The sequence below is a fragment of the Lepisma saccharinum genome, chromosome 15 (assembly GCF_977018435.1).
Source record: "Lepisma saccharinum chromosome 15, izLepSacc3.1, whole genome shotgun sequence".
Classification (NCBI taxonomy): domain Eukaryota; kingdom Metazoa; phylum Arthropoda; class Insecta; order Zygentoma; family Lepismatidae; genus Lepisma; species Lepisma saccharinum.
Window position 1 is genome coordinate 36,491,410 of NC_139243.1, and position 16,490 is coordinate 36,507,899.

General features: G+C 35.3%; 1 protein-coding gene across 38 annotated transcripts in view; it reads right to left on the reverse strand.

The window, feature by feature from the left end:
- Positions 1-16,490, reverse strand: part of Mhc (myosin heavy chain) — a 95,164-nt gene that overhangs the window by 66,694 nt on the left and 11,980 nt on the right. For 16 of the 38 annotated variants that reach the window (XM_083136851.1, XM_083136832.1, XM_083136822.1 and 13 more), the window contains exons 3-10: positions 16,328-16,471; positions 14,046-14,202; positions 8,552-8,579; positions 7,325-7,442; positions 6,152-6,244; positions 5,838-5,901; positions 4,960-5,058; positions 509-612 (exon numbers count right to left, since the gene is read on the reverse strand). In XM_083136851.1, coding sequence (XP_082992977.1) covers positions 509-612; positions 4,960-5,058; positions 5,838-5,901; positions 6,152-6,244; positions 7,325-7,442; positions 8,552-8,579; positions 14,046-14,202; positions 16,328-16,471 — 807 coding nt within the window. Of the gene's footprint in view, positions 1-508; positions 613-2,602; positions 2,707-3,254; positions 3,359-4,959; positions 5,059-5,837; positions 5,902-6,151; positions 6,245-7,324; positions 7,443-8,103; positions 8,204-8,551; positions 8,580-14,045; positions 14,203-16,327; positions 16,472-16,490 lie in introns of all 38 variants that reach the window. The other 22 variants (XM_083136839.1, XM_083136837.1, XM_083136835.1 and 19 more) reach the window with 7 other exon arrangements.

A 16,490-nucleotide genomic window follows, 5' to 3' on the forward strand; every position in this document is an offset into this window, starting at 1 on the left:
ACTTAGAAATGTAAATGTATTATAATAAGTAAAAAATAGAAGTTTTGTTAAGGAAATTGAGCAATTTGGCATGCATTAAACAAACATGACCATACATTGGACTATAAGAAGGTTCTTCTTACTTACAGGTCGGTGCAGGTGTCTTTGAGGTATGGGCTAAGTTTCAATGGGTAAAGAAACGACGTAAAGAGTCAAATTACTGTGTATTATACGAGTCTCATTTCCAAACGACGCACTATTATCAAAGAAATACTGGTTCGACAATTGGTGACTAAGGGTACAGAAAAAATGTCTTAAATCGAGGTGTTCCCCACGCTAGACACAACTAACACTGCAACTGAGGACATGATCAGAATTGCTTTTTCATGTCTTCTAGGTCTCGTGCTTTGGTAGGAGATGTTCGTACCGTGAGCTATGGATAACGTGCAAGATTTCCGTATTCATTACGGATTGCTAGGAGGAGGGTGTAAATATATACATTCGGGCAAGATATTTCTCATTTACTTACATCGGTAAATGTACATTCCTCACCGTCATCCACATTGGGGATTGTAATCTTACCCTGGGAAACATTGTGGTAGTCATAGATGTCATTGCTTAAAAAACACATCTCTGTAGTTAAAGAAAAACAAAGCACATGTAAAACAGCAACGAAAGCAGCAAGACAGTATTCATATTTACAATTTTTCAAATGAAAATTATAAGTAAGCTGACAGTAGTCTATTGTTATAGATCACTAATCTATTTTAGTTATTGTTGGTAAAAATATTGTCTCTCGCTCCGTGATTTTACCGTGAGAGACACCAAGACAATATTTTTATCTTTTTTACGTAGAAAAGCGTACATTATTAACATTAGTAAATTCTACACAGCCTAAGTAACATACAGCATAAGCATAATAAACTAAAAGCATGTTGAGCTGGAAAAAATGCACCTGTAAAGAGTACCCTGTATGTACGTAGATTATGACCATTCTTAATATACAGTTGTAAACCATGCGATTAATGAGTGATCCCAGGGCGTGACCAATTCTTAATAAAGATTATATACCTGTTTTGCAACAAATAAGCTTATATAATTTCGTGTTGTACCAAGTTATTGCTTTTTGGCCTCAGATTTATAACAAGTTAATGCCGATTATTTTTTAAAAAAATGCCATGCTATTAAATTGCGTGCTGAAAGAATCAGTCTATAGATAAAGATGTAGTGTACAACATGAAGAGGATGTAGTACGAGTGAAAATTTATACAAAATACAGAGAGGAAAAGTCTACCAGTCTACCAGAGGGTAAAACTTACATCTGTCACTTCCATTTCTTCACCATCGTCAACACCAGCAATTCTGGTTTTACCTTGACTTACAAAATGATAATCTTCAATCCTGTCGCTCAATAGCATTTTTTCTGATGGAAGTAAATAGGATAAAGAAATTGTTAAGTTTTCTGAGCAGTATAGTGGTGAGAATTATAACCTCAAGTACATTTGTTAATCGAAAAATAAATCACACCTTTGAAAAGCATATATATGCCTACAAAAAATAATTCATAACAAATAGCTTAGATTTGAAGGATGTTGGTTATTTTCAGAGTGAATGCATGATGACAATTTTCCATTATTATAGAAATTGCATGTCTGAACTAATTTCCGAAATCAACTTTAATCTTCTTTTCAAAGAAATATTATATCGAAATAAGCTTAACTTCTTATAAATAGTGTATATTTAAGGAATACTGATCGAGTAGTATAAACAGTGAACCTACTCAAACAACTCATTCATGTCAGATTAGGCACTATGGATATTTAATGGTTACTAAAAAAATATAATTTCCTAAGTAAATTAATAGAAAATGAATGATATTCATTCTTCACATTTGAATAAAGCTATCGTGGGCTAAAGAAATATGTAGAATTTAGTATAAACTGAAGAAACTATTAATGCTGTATATTTACATTTTATGAAAGCAGTAAAATGAATTGTTTTAAACGTAATGAACTCAACAAATATTTTTGTACAAAGTAGGATAACAATCTTGTTCGCAATTAACAAATTTGGACCATAATTATAATGATCCTAATTTTGTCCGTGATTAAGTGGAACACAGTTCTATAATTTTTTTGTGGAAATCAGCAAAGAAGAGTATATGTTAAAAATAACTGATTTGTATTCACGTATTCACTCAGAAATAATATTGGTTCATAAGTTGAAAGCAATTACAACACACTTCATGTGTTTGTAATATACAGAAAGCACGTAAAGTAAGAAGCGGTACAATAAGTTCTACAACGCAGTATTTCCTTCACATCGTGAGTGAAATTAACTGCGAAGTGAAAGCTGGGCACAGTAGAAAAAATAATAAAGAAAGCTGTAGAAATATTAATTCCAGAAAACTGTCATGGTGGTTTCTGGAAAAGATAAAAAAATAATAGCTAAAAAGCAAAATAAAACATCTCAGTTATAATCAGTGTTCCATCAATTGGCGAAAGTAAAAAAAAAATGAAAAGTTTATGCTCGGCCAGAGAAGAGTGTGAGCGGCGCCTCAAGAATCACCATCCATCGAGAATATGCTGTGCAAAGCGAACATATACCATAAACCCAAACTTACATCGGTAACCAGTTGCTCTTCCCCGTCATCGACACCGGGGATGGTTGTTTTTCCCTGAGATACGAAGTGGTAGTCGTTTACGTCGTTTGAGAGGAGGCATATTTCTGTTCAGGAATAAAACAGGAGTGTGCATCAGCTACACAGTTATAAAAAAAGTGCAATCTCGTGGAATGATGCTACGGATCAAGGATGTTGTCCTTTCTTTATCGGTTAAAGATTCTCTTGTCTTGGGAGAGATCAGGTATGCACGAAAGCTGTATGGAAAAGAAAATCTGTGATCTAAGGGTCTAAGAGGGAATTATCAAGAAGCTTGTTTACTTGCTGAACAAGCCCTTCTTGCTCTTATGATGTTAGTAAAGGTGACTGGTAATTTATTTTTCAGTATGGTCCTTGGCAATGGAAAACATTGAATGAGGGAGAAAGCGTCATGTATCAAGTTTGTAACTAGGAATGACACATCTATAAATAGGGGTGTATCAGTGGGGGAATTAAAAAAGGTAGGCACACTTTTGGACCACAGCTTCTATGCCGTGTTTGTCCACCTCATGCAAAATCTCCTATATCTAAACCATGAACGAGGCATAGGCATTTGATGAGGCAGCCGTTGGTATTGAAGCAGACCACTTGTGAGCATTTCGCATCACTAACTTACATCAGTCAATTCTAATTCTTCACCGTCATCTACATTGGGAATCGTGGTCTTGCCCTGGGATACGAAGTGATATTCGTAGATGTCGTTGGACAGTAAACACATGGCTGTTTAGAGCAAAGAAAAGTATATCAGATAAACATAAGGATTTATTGGAAAGTTGAAGCGTTTTCAGTCTTTTACATCCTTGGCCTCATGTCAATAAACCGCACTATTACGGTTTCTGGAGAATCATGTTAGACTGACTGAAGAACTGTAACTGAAATATGAATCAGATCTGATCAATGATCTGTAATTGATAAAATATATACCTTAATAAAACAGGACACATACATTTTGTTCAATAGTGTCAGTGGTGAGAATAGAAATGTACAGTGATGAACGTCTTCATTTCTGGATTAATCATCTCACGTGATAATTATATTTTTTATATATTGTTGTTTATTATTCGTGAATATATGTTTTTGTTTTTTTAAATTAACTGACATGTGACATAATTGATCAGACTATGTACGCCGGTTTGCGTTTAAATTCGGAGCGTGCTGATGTGTAAACTCCATTCACAATAGTGCACATTAGTCCATTGCTTCTAGCACTTAAATGAAGCGTTATAGGGCTATACATAATATAAAATTAGTCAAGTAGTTTCTTTTCAATCATAAAAAGTGACAATTTCTTCTGATTGAACGAAAAAAACAACGATCGTACCAGATGCAGAAATACATTGAGTCTCATTATCAAATTTCTATTTTTAATTTTTATTCAACATTCTTAACTGTTTTGTTCAATTTCTGGTCGAATTCCAAAATTGTATTACAATTAAAACATCTGAAACAGTAAAACATTTAAAACTTCTGAAAATTTATACTTGTATACAAAAATAAAAATAACATATATAGTCGAACAGTAGGTGGCTGAAAAATGATCCAAAATTGCATATAATCCCACCGTTTTACCTATAGAAATACTAATAATATTTACTTTACATTTCTTCAATTTACATGACGAAAACAAAAATTATACGTTAAAAGAAGACTCCATTGTTTTTGCATTCATCATCTTTTATGTTGTATTTGATGGACGTTTCTCGAAGACGTGCACAGATGGAATTAAAATGAAACATCATTTAACAATGTGCAAATAAAATAATTATGATTCGAACTGTAAATAGATTGTCATACAAAAGTGTGTGTGCTTGTGTATCTTTGTGCATGTGTATGTTGTGTATGTGAAGGCATGTCTTGAATGTTGAAAACAAATAGACAAAGCTAAACTATTTTAGAATCGGGTATTAACATCAACAATATCTGCATATAAATGATAAACTACAATTATACCATTGTAAAATAACTGACAAAAATAAACTTTTTCCAACTACACACACATACATGTGTAATAAAAATAAAATAAATAAAAAGTAATTAATACTATAAATATATCCGTGTTATTTATAAGAAGTTGAAATTTTAAGTTCAGCAGTGCATTTTTAAAATCTTTTTTCTACATTTCTTGATGTTAAAAAGAAATGGAAAGTGAAAAGTAAATTGTAAAGAAAATACTTATCAACACAATATTGACTGAATATTAAACATTTCAAAATTGAAGTTAAACAGTAATATGCTACCATAGTGAATTGGTTTTGTCCAGTTAGGATACATAATTTGACTTTCCACGGATCAAAGAGTAGTCAGACAAACCAGAAATTTACCTTTAAGGCCTTCAACTGTGCCAGACATCATTTGATAGAAGATATGGTAAGATCGCTCCAAGGACTGTTGTGACACTACTCTGGCCTTTTCCAGCAGATCTGAGGGGAAATAGTATGGAGTATTAGAAAAGTAGAAAGTAAGTCAAGATAAACTGTAATGCAATTGATGACATTATCTATAATATTTTAATAGGCAATATATAAATCAGGGTGGCTACTCGCCGGGACTTCCTTTAATTCCTGGAATTATGCTTGTATAATTTATTGTCTCCGGGAATTCTACGTGAATTTTTCTCCGTAGACGTGAAAAATTGCAACTGATATTTATTAAAAATATCCCGAGGCACTTTTCTCACAGTTTAGCTTTTATTTTTATCGAGGAAGGAAAAGAAAGCTACATGGAAAATAAAGAGAATTCTTTCAATCCCTTTACTTTGTAAGTGTCCTTTGCAGAACAATCTATCTGACAGACGGAAGATTATTGCAAGATATCTTGAAGTTGAATAGGTAAATTTAAGTTTGAAATTCTTTTACAATTAACATTTTTTTCATGGATTAGTACTGTAACATTTGTGACTTGTCTTTGTAGATGCATTTCGAGTCTGAGTATGTGAAATAGCAATTGTAAACTCCACACCTAAAAATAAGTATTTTAAATATTTATACCGTTTAATTTGAATGGAATTAGAATTTATGGATACACTGGAATCACAGACCCCCCTTTATAATTTTAATATATTTGTGTTGGTGGTGAGAAGCGGTAATACGATTGAGGGAAAATATCTTCTTGTACCCTTAAATTATTGAAAAGTTTTACCTTGAAAACCGGGAATTATTTATTAGAATTTCTTTAGTTCCTTAAAGTAAATAGAACTTACATGTTTCAATATCAGCTCCGGCCAGTTTACCAGTTGGTCCAAAGTGGATACGGATGAATTTACCCTGGAGAAGTAGAAGAACTAAAATTAGCAACATTCTTATATCTTATAAGTGTTTGATACATTAATTATCAATACGGTTCTTTAAACCATTAATTCTTGTGTAACAAAATTATGAATAGATTAAGGAAATTAAACCGATAAAGCTATTTTATATAATAGTAAAGAGCAATTGAGGTAATAGTAATTAAAAAACAATACATTCAATGTAGATGCTTGTTTTATTGTGTAACAATTAAAGATAAAATACTTACGAAGCGGGAAGAGTTGTCATTTCGGACTGTCTTGGCATTACCGAAAGCCTCTAGTACAGGGTTGGTCTGAACGACCTGGTCCTCCAAGCTTCCCTAGAATATTTAGAAAAGTTGTTAGAGTCGCAACATTACAAGTAGATTTTACATTATAATTGTTATAGTCTTACGGAGTGTATTAATATATCAAAATGTGCTCTGATGGCTACAAGACACAGAGTACACACATATATAGCAGAAACTAATTCGTGATTAGTAATATATGGATTTGTTAAAAACAGTTTGTTTTTTATCTATCAGATAATTTCCATGTTAACCTTCTTTCTACTTCTGATGAAAAAAAGTAGATGTAGTTATGTACGTTACACTCCAATTTACTTTTGAGTAGTAAGTCACATTTCCTATACAATTGTGTTACTTTAAATATTACAAGCAGTATCAGATAATTTTAAATTATACGACCAATGCTACTGGAATTAGTAGCACATCAAAAATATATGATTTCACAGGATTAATGTATGTGGAAAGAGATATAATAATTATTTTAATGTGTTAGCTACTATTAAACATTTCAATAAGCAAATTGTTACCTTAGGTTTCATCATACAATGGGTAGATGTTAGTTTGTTAATGAAAAATTGCACTAATTTGAACGGTAATGTTATTAAATTAAATATATTTTTGCAAAGCAAGCTAATATACTATATCAAAGGAACAATATACGCTTCATTTTACATGTGAATTTCGTTACTGTAACTCACAATCATTAACAAATACCTTTACATCAAAATCTAATTGACGTAACGTCAATTAAACTTTAAAAATAAGACTGAATAACTGTTATGTCTAAATATTAGCAATAGTATTTAAATCTCACAAAGCTTATAGAGTTCCCTTGAGCCGATATTTATTGCAATAGGCTATCAGAGCACACAATAATCGAATAATATATGTATATATATATTTAAAAGAAAAACACAATTAAAGAACATCCTCTGTCTCGTTGGAGGTTCAATTTCATATTTTGTTGTTTCTATAACTAACAACAATCAATAGTGCCCCTGCTCTGTACTTCATGAGGAGGCACTTCACACCATGCGCAACAACACAAGGTTTAGGATCATCAGCGTATTGGATGAGGTCTCTTCCATCATCAAGCCTTGACCTAACGTATACCTTCTTTTTTGCTGCTGCAGCCTCCTCAGCAGTTGGTTTTTTGGTGCTGGCGCCTACGGTGGCGAAATAGGCAATTACCTTCTTCGTGTTCTCAGTTTTTCCGGCTCCGGACTCACCGCTAAGTTAAAAGAGAGTTATCGAGCCGTTAACATTGATAGTAACATTAACCACAGAATAAGACACAACGAAAGGTTGTGGGAGACAGTTTCTGGACGGAGTCTCAGACATTGTAAAAGAGAACGGGATGGATGTAAAGAGGCATGTCATGTAATGCCTTTGTAATTTAAGGATATTAGGAAGAAACTCACGAAAGACAATAGGAAGTATCAGGTATCACAGTTTGAAGAATGGCCATTTCGGACGACCCTGTAACATAATTGATGATACAGTTGATTTGGTCAGTATGGTCTCCGTTCATTAGTGAATAAAAGTGATGCATTTACACATGTGTATGAAATGGTAGTGATATTGAAGGTACGTAAGGCAGTAGTGCCATATGTTGTCAGAAATATCAGTACGTCAATATGGAGAAAGAGGCATATTTTGAAGTAACTTGTATTGGTTGAGAACTCGAAAAAATGGTAATTTAGAGCGAATTGTTGAGCATTGAATTTGATATTCAGGTTTGGACATTTTGCAATATTATTTGCAGAACAACAGACTGGAAGAAATAATTCCTGTTGAATCCAGATCATCTTGATACCAGACAATGGTGTGACAAGTAGATTGTCTACTTAGACTTATCATTACACCTAAAAGGTGAGTTGACAATCACTTACGCCTGTTGAGAACTGTAGTTTGTATCCTGATGGTGCGATCTGCGCAAAGTACTGAATGACTTTCTTCGTGTTTTCTGTTTTCCCTGCACCGCTTTCACCACTGTATGGAAAGGGAAAGACGAATTGTACAGACAACTGGTAAAAAACAATACGATCTTGGTAACATGGAAGGAAAAACAAGGGTTAAAAATTATAACTTTGAACACACTGTTAAGGTAGAAGGAAGAAAATTTAAAATATCCTTAACTTTTCTCAACAGCAAGAAGTTTCAAACAAAATTTTCTTAGTGTCTTATTAAGTTAACCATTTTGTGAAATTCTTGTAATAAAGTTAAATTAATTAATTTTATAGCAAGTAAAAATGATAGTAGTATTTTTTAAATATATTTATCAAAAGTTTTATATAATATGATATTTGATGTATATGTTCTCATTATTCAGATACTCACGTAATCAACATGGACTGGTTCTCGCGGTCTGTAAAGAAAGAAAAAATAAAATTATGTATTTTCTAATTAATAATCTCTAGCTATAACTAATAAACGCTATTCTTTGCAAGTGCTCTTGCAATTAAGTGAAAATACGGATTTAGTCATTCACATTTATTGAATTTAATGTGACTGAGATGCTGAATACACACAAGAAATTACTAAAAACTAAATTAATAAAATGTAAGTACTTCTAAGTATGTAAGATGACGGAATAGACGTATTTACTATTTTGAAATAAAAGTAACTTGCAGGTCATATGCTTGTTTCGCATTTATTCGTTCCGCCTCTATGGCATGGCATTGTGGGAGGTCGATTTAACAACCTCGTTAGCGAATGTTCCAGATTCGAGTCCTGGCCTGAATATGGGTGCGTGTCTTTTCTTCGATTTCATCCAATTGCTATTCATCTTCATTGCCACGATTAGCCACTGCAGAAAGGCGGCATAAAAATGAAAAACACGATTTTCTTGTTGTTAAATTCAACGGTGAGTAACAAACACTTCACAAGTACAGTTTTTAACAACATTATAAAAATCATAAGGTTAATATTCACGAGATTATATTTGCAATGCTATTATAAACAGGAACCTCATTCTTTATCACATATGTATTAATTACATTGCTATTATCTAATTGAGTGAAGGTTACAGAAAAAAATATTGGGAATATAGAGGTGGCAGTCGTATTTTGGTATACATCTAAATATCATATAAAAATGCATATTCGTACTAAACGAGCATTTATATATCTGTTTTTCTTCTTTCCTGGAGGGCAGAAGGAGACGGTGCCCTTCTTCCCCTCCTCTGGCACCATCACTGATCTAATTCCTCTTACACTCTACATTGTTTTATTATAACAAAAGGGCTATTAAGTTAGTCTTTAGTAACTACATTTGTAAAGCAAATGTGTTTTACAGATAAAACATAATTATACCGAATCTTAACTAACTTTCAACAAATTTGGGAAATATTGCTTGTGTGCGCTCTCTGACAAAATTTAGAATTTCATGACATGCATAATAACTTCATATTGCGGGGAAAGTAATTTACTTAGAACGACAGAATTAACCGCATGCAATAGAATAAGAGGATCAAAATGTCTATTTCTACTTATGTTCACAAAAAAAATGCATTATATTTTACAATTATATCTCGAAACACCTAGTTTCAATTTTAAGTTTCAATTGTACAGTATCATACTATATAGACATATGTATAAAATGATTATTGTCTTCTAATACCTACTGACTTAAATTTCAATATTTCAGTGCGGATTCTGGAAGTTACATTTATGTAAACGTAAGTATTTTTATATATTTCTTGATGCGTATACAATAACTGAAAAACTGACTGCCTAGGCCGTCTGCATTGCTTGCATAGTATAAATTTTCTTTTAATTTACTCTGGTACAAGCAAGAAAACACTTGTTTATGCAACGTTTAGGGAGAACAAGAACAATAAAGTTTTGGGGTTCTCTCCGATCTCTGTTTAACATGGAAACCATCGGTGGTGCTGACTCGAAATAAATTTTGAGGATAATTTTCTACATCTAATATATGTAGAAAATATATCGAGGAAACAATATGTGCCATCTCCCTCTAACCATAACCTTCAAGCAATTATTTCACATATTTTTCTATCGTAATTTAAATGAATGGATAAATAGATGAAAACAGTCAATTACAAAACTGACGAATCATTGTTATGTAAATTTAGCCCACACTAAAGCTCTTTTTCAGTCTTACGGCGGACGCCCTACATGCTGGCAAGGGAAGTGGGGAGCGGGGAAGAGACCAATCCAGCGCGATAAGATACAGCAGCCAGTAGAACGAGGTGTACGTAGTAGTTCCTCCCCTCGACATCGTAACTCTCGGCGCCACCGCTGTTGTCTGGTTGGTCTGCGGAGTGTTCCCCGCTCCCCACTTCCCTTTCCAGCATATAGTAGAGCGCCCGCCGTAAGAGTAGAAAAATCTATACCTATCAAATTGACTTAAGTTCGCTAGGCTAGTCAGAGCGTTGTGCTGATCACACCACATGAAGTATGGCCAAAAACGAGAATGGCGCCACATCCCCTTCCATGCTATGGTGCAATGTACAGGAATAGCTTTACATTGTTTTAAACTTCAATAATACTGTGTCGGAGCACTCTGAGTAATAGACCGCCACGCTAAAGGTCAGAAGTTTGAACATTGGATTTTAAAGCATTTTCTCCATACGTTATTGATTCAATATCAAAATTGAAAGAGAAATAAGGGCCGTGGCGAAGCCAAAAACTTAGAACTCTCTTTCTTGTGAGACCCTCATTTTGATGTTTATCCAGCATCGAGAGGACAATTTGACAGGTAGTGGAAAAGATGAAGTAGCGAGGGTCTGGTCTAGAAAGCCAAGTAACGGTAATTATGGGACTATATTATTTATATTGATGTGCGACTCCATCTTAGTGACGGAGATCGCTGGAGACACAGGGATGCGGCTCGAAGAAAGTTAGAGATTAGATCGTAACTCGTCGGCCGCGAAGAGAGAAGATAAAAGAGACAGAGTGCAACTCTCTCCACACTTCATGGCTCAATCGAGGCTGGCTACCCGCGGGCCTTGCGTTGACGTCGCCGTTTCGCCCCGACGCCTCGGGCGCCCTGGGCAACCAAACTCGCACGTGGCGCTTACTGCGCTGTACTTTCGGTTCTCGTGATTAATGCCAACTGTCCAATTTTCATCCAAACGCGACGTTTTATTCTCTGTCAAAATGCGTTGACCCTGGAGGTTTTCATTCCTCTACTACTGGCTTCATTACGAACCCGGTAGCGACGGAGGAATGTCAGTGCTAGACCAGCGGTATGCTAGGTATTGGTTGCACAATTGAGTCAGCGTACTGTGTGGAGAGGCGATGTATTAACCGTTGCTCAGTCTCCCTCATCAATATATACATATAGTCGGTAGGGAGTCTAACTGCTACGCGGGAAACCCGGGTTCGTTTTCCGGGGTGGCTAATCTAAGATCGTTTTTTTTGCCTTTTCCCCGCATAAAGTGGCTCTGGGGATCACCCAGCCTCAAATTAATGGGTACCTGGGGGCAACCCTGGAGGGTAAAGGCGGCCGGAGCGTGGTACTGATCACATCACTTCCAAAATGCCCTATATCGATAATGTGTGGGGCCATACCGCCCATATATCCTAATTGTGCCTTCATGGCACGGTGCTATATACACGGGAAACTTTACCCCTCATATATATATATATATATATATATATATATATATATATATATACACACATGTACATATATATAATTCCTGTGAAGGAGGATATCACTCCAATTTACCTCTTAGGTTATATGTTCCGCATATAATTTACCGGAACCTACTCTTTTATAAGTGGGGAAGTGTAGAGCAGTGGATTTATATTTAACGTAAACACTCCTTTCTCCGGCACGCCACTGATTTCAAGGACATTTTGGTGGGGAAACACGCAATTTCCTCTCTTGTAATTGTTTCCTCGCTCGTTACACGCACGCACACTCTTAGACGGCGCTGATTCACTCATGGTTCCTTTGGTGGGCGTCGATGATAAAAATAGTCCCCTTCTATAAGCCGAGCCGCTCTGGGCTCCTTCCCTTATTTGGCTTCCCTCGTTTCTATCTTTGATAAAGCTCGGTTTCAAAAGATCTAAACAGCCATTAAGGAATCAAAGAGCCCTCAATGTATATCAATGTTGCAACCAACTGAAACTCATTATTGAGGGAGTCAGGTTTCAATGTTCTTGTGAAAAAAAAAAATTCTTCGTAGTCGAGTATGTCTTCTCACATCCATGCGGGACTCGTTACATGTAGAGAAAACGCGGTTGTCCACTCGGTAGGACGTCTGAGTACCAAGCTGGGGATGAGGGTTCAATGCCCGGTGTAGTTGTTCTCCGGTGGGAATTTCAGACCACGTCCCTGCATAAGGCGACTCTAGGGTTCGACCAGCCTCTAAAAAAAAGGAGTGCCTAGGAGCAACCCTGTGATGCAAATGCGGCAGGAGTGTGGTGCTGATCACATCACCTCACAATGGCCGAAATAGTGAATGCGTGGAGCCCCTATCTCCACACGCCACATGAAGTCCTCATCTTATATTTTACTACACAAAGGTAGCTTACTGATCACATCGCTTCCACTATGGCCGAGAACAAGAGTACGTGGAGCCCTACTTCCACCCTCTATCCTTTTTGCCTTCATGGCACGGTGAAGTGCACAGGGGATAGCTTTATACAGATAGGCACTTGGTGTACTCAGAGGTGGCTGATGGGGCTACAGTCCCCTCCGAAATTTTGAGAAAATCAACATTTTTTAAAAAAAGCAGCAAAGAACCCTGACGAAATAGTAGAGAGTGGTAAATGCAAACTTCCTTGAAATGAGCCCCAACTGCAATTTTTGAGAATGGAAAGTTCTAAATTCACGAAATATCTCGCTGTGTGTGCTGCTCCCCTAGAAAGTATGTAACAACCACCTTTAGTATAATTTCAGTCCTTCTCGAAAAAAATAATCCTGTGTATGCCAATGCAGATAGGAGGGCACGAGAACCGTGCTCAAAATATAATTACCCCTCTTTAGAAAAAAAATAAACGTATGTGCTTAATGTAAAACAATTACAAATCCACCAGAGTGGAACATTTATTTCTAGTATCCTTTCAGCAGTAAACATGATTGAAAATGGCCTAAGGTAATAACAGCCTATTAAATGTTGCTAGTCCTCAAGTGTTTTGCATTTAAACCAAAATTTGCAAACCTCTATGCAGCTATGTGTAGAACAATTTGCAATCTCTCCATATTTTATAAGATTCTTTTCTCGATTTGATTTGATTTTTTTATTATTTATCGTCGCTTTTTTGCCACTGGCTAATCGTAACAATGAGGATGAGTGATGATATGATGAAATTGATGAAGGGAAGAACGCCGAGGCAAAATTATTTTCATGTCAAGAACTATGTTGCAGAAAGAAAATCATGTATTTTGAACTGCAATAGTAGATACTTTATCATTTCTCAACTCTTCAATACATCTATGTACTCGTATATATATATTCATTTGTCCATATCTACGTAGAAAGCACTGTAATTATTTGATATGGCAACAGCAAAATATGTCCTGTTATGAAATATTTGAGTAGATACAGAGTGCAATTTCCCCTCCCGTACTAAGTAGCCAGTGGTGACCTTTTTCCGTTTCTGAACCGCTATCTATATAGTAAGTCTCTACTTTTAAAACTATTACCTGCGATGAACAAATTATTCCGAGTTATCAGCCGAGTCAGTTCCGAATAGGCTTTCGAGCTTTCGAGAGCAAACGTTACTCTCATCTTCAGGGATTGAGAGCTAAAGTCAATCTCATATTCAGGGACAAAGAGCTAAAGTTATTCTCACATCCAGGTATCGAGAGATAAAGTCAATTTCTTCTTATATAATATGAAAACAGTGAAACTTACTGGTCAACATGTTCACATAAGCGCCGTCAGAGATAGCAAAGATGTGAGGTGGGACTTCATTTCGCCTTTTGCCTCTGTACAACTTGGCGCATCGGTTGGTGTATACGGGGTACCTCTTGTAGGGGTTGATGGCAACGCAGAAGAGGCCGGAATAGGTCTGTGGAAATCGAATTATTATCAGTGAATATATTCATTTGGCAGCATTTATGCATACAGTCACAGAACACCAAACAAACACAAGACACTTCAAGCAAGCTTGGACTCTGAGAGACAATTATTATTGTTCTAGTTTGGAAAATATTGCAAAAAAAAAAAAAAACAGTTTAAAATTTTTAAAGGTACATGCTTAGGTGAGTTTGGCAAATCTTAATGTAATTAGGTGAGTTTGTTTATAACTTGTAAATCTAAAGAGATGGAATAAATTATAAGCAAGAGTTAAAACATAATGCGTTTCAAAGAACTTAAATTGATGTTTAAATATTTAATATTGTTCATATTATTGACAAATGTATAATACTGAAATTATTTATGACCACGTGCTTCTAAAATAAAAGTTTGAACTCTGCATAATAAAAAGTATTATATTACTTGAAAATAATGGCTTTGAAATAAATTAAAACTTTTAAAGTTAATATGACTAAATCATGCAACTTGAAATATGTAATTGATAAGAAATAAAATGATATATAATAACGTAACAATTATGCTGAAGCGAAATATCTAAGTTATAAGATCGGTAATTTAAGAAATTAGAAACCACTTTCTTGCATATTTAAACATTAAGAACGTTTAGTATTCTATACTAATTGCAGAATTCTGACAAGTTAAGGAAAGAATAGAAACACACAAGGAAATTTCTTTTCTCACAGCATGTAAAAATTTACAAGGAAGACACTTAACACTTAAAATTTGATCAAACAACATGTTTTTACAGAAAGTTTTTGTAGTTAATTCATGCTATGTGACATTTTTATCTATTTTCAACATAATTCCACGAGAAACATCACAGTCATCAGACTTCTTACATTGTGCCCAGTACAATTTTAAGTCTGTTTTGAAACATATATTTTCACAAATTAACGTTGTAATATTCCCACATGAATAATAGATTAACATGCGTTTCAACATGAAATCAGATTTAACACCGCTGACACAAATTTCAGTATCAAAGTAAACTGTAAAACAATGTCTTTTTCATTTTATAAATTGAATATATTGTGAAATGAAATTTGCATCAGAAGTATCTTCCGATAAAAACACAATGGTAAAGAAATTATTTTTGTTGGAAGAGAATATGTCCTTGCTCATTCTCTTCCTGAAAGAGACAGTCATATGGGGGAGGGGGGGGATAGTTCTGACAGACATAGAGGTATTATGGGTATTACTGACGTCATACAAGAGAATCCAGCATCAACACAGGTCTGACGGCATCCTGGAAACACAAAGGGTTTTGCATAACTTGCTCGTTGCATTTCATTACTTATTCAAATAAAAGTAAACACCTTCGTGAACTACGAGCAAGTTACACTGTAGCTGTGAAAAGAGATGAGGTGAAGGGTGATTATAGTCACCTTTTGTTCCTCTGAAGGGGGAAAACGTTGTGTGCTACTGAAACGGACAGAAAGAAAGTGGAAGCAAGCAAATTTTTGTGATTAGTTAGGACATGGTAACTCAAAACAATAGAATGTTTTAAACCTGGGAAAACAAGGGAAGATTTTAAATGTTCTTATGGAGCTGTAAAAAGAGATGAGGTGAAGGGTGATTCTAGTCACCTTTTGTTCCTCTGAAATGAGAATGTTGTACATTGTGGTATTGCAAGCGCTTATCAGACGGAAAAGGAAGGGACGCAGGCAAAGCATAGAGGACGAAGGTGGAAACTCTGAACAAAGCAAGTCATAAGAGCGTTTCAATCCTGGAAAATCAATGCAAGAGAGGATTGAAACGTATCAAGTAAAAGTAAACACCACCGAGAACCACAAGCAACTCACATTGGAGCTGTGAAAAGAGATGAGGTGAAGGGTGATTCTAGTCACCTTTTGTTCCTCTGAAATGGGGGAATGTTGTGCATTGTGGTATTGGAAAAATTTAAAGGACAGCAAGAGCTGGGAAGGGTGATATATATATACATTATAAGGTATAAAGAGAAGGTGGTATCTCGGACCGAAACAAAGCAAAATAACGTTTCAAACCTGGAAAATCAGAATTTGCAAGCCGGAAATGACATTGGCAAGCAGGTTGGGAGGATGTTATTGGGGGACGTGCTGCTTCTAGCAGCGACTTACGTAGATCAGCTGATTATAGTATCTCTGCTTCAGGTTATGCAATACAGAAGCGTCATTAAGATATGTCAAGTTGGACATATCCTCGGCTTTTTCATACTTGGGGGGGTTCACTTGTTGCAGTTGTTCCTTCTTGTAACTCTGCTCCTGATTACGAAAAAGAAAC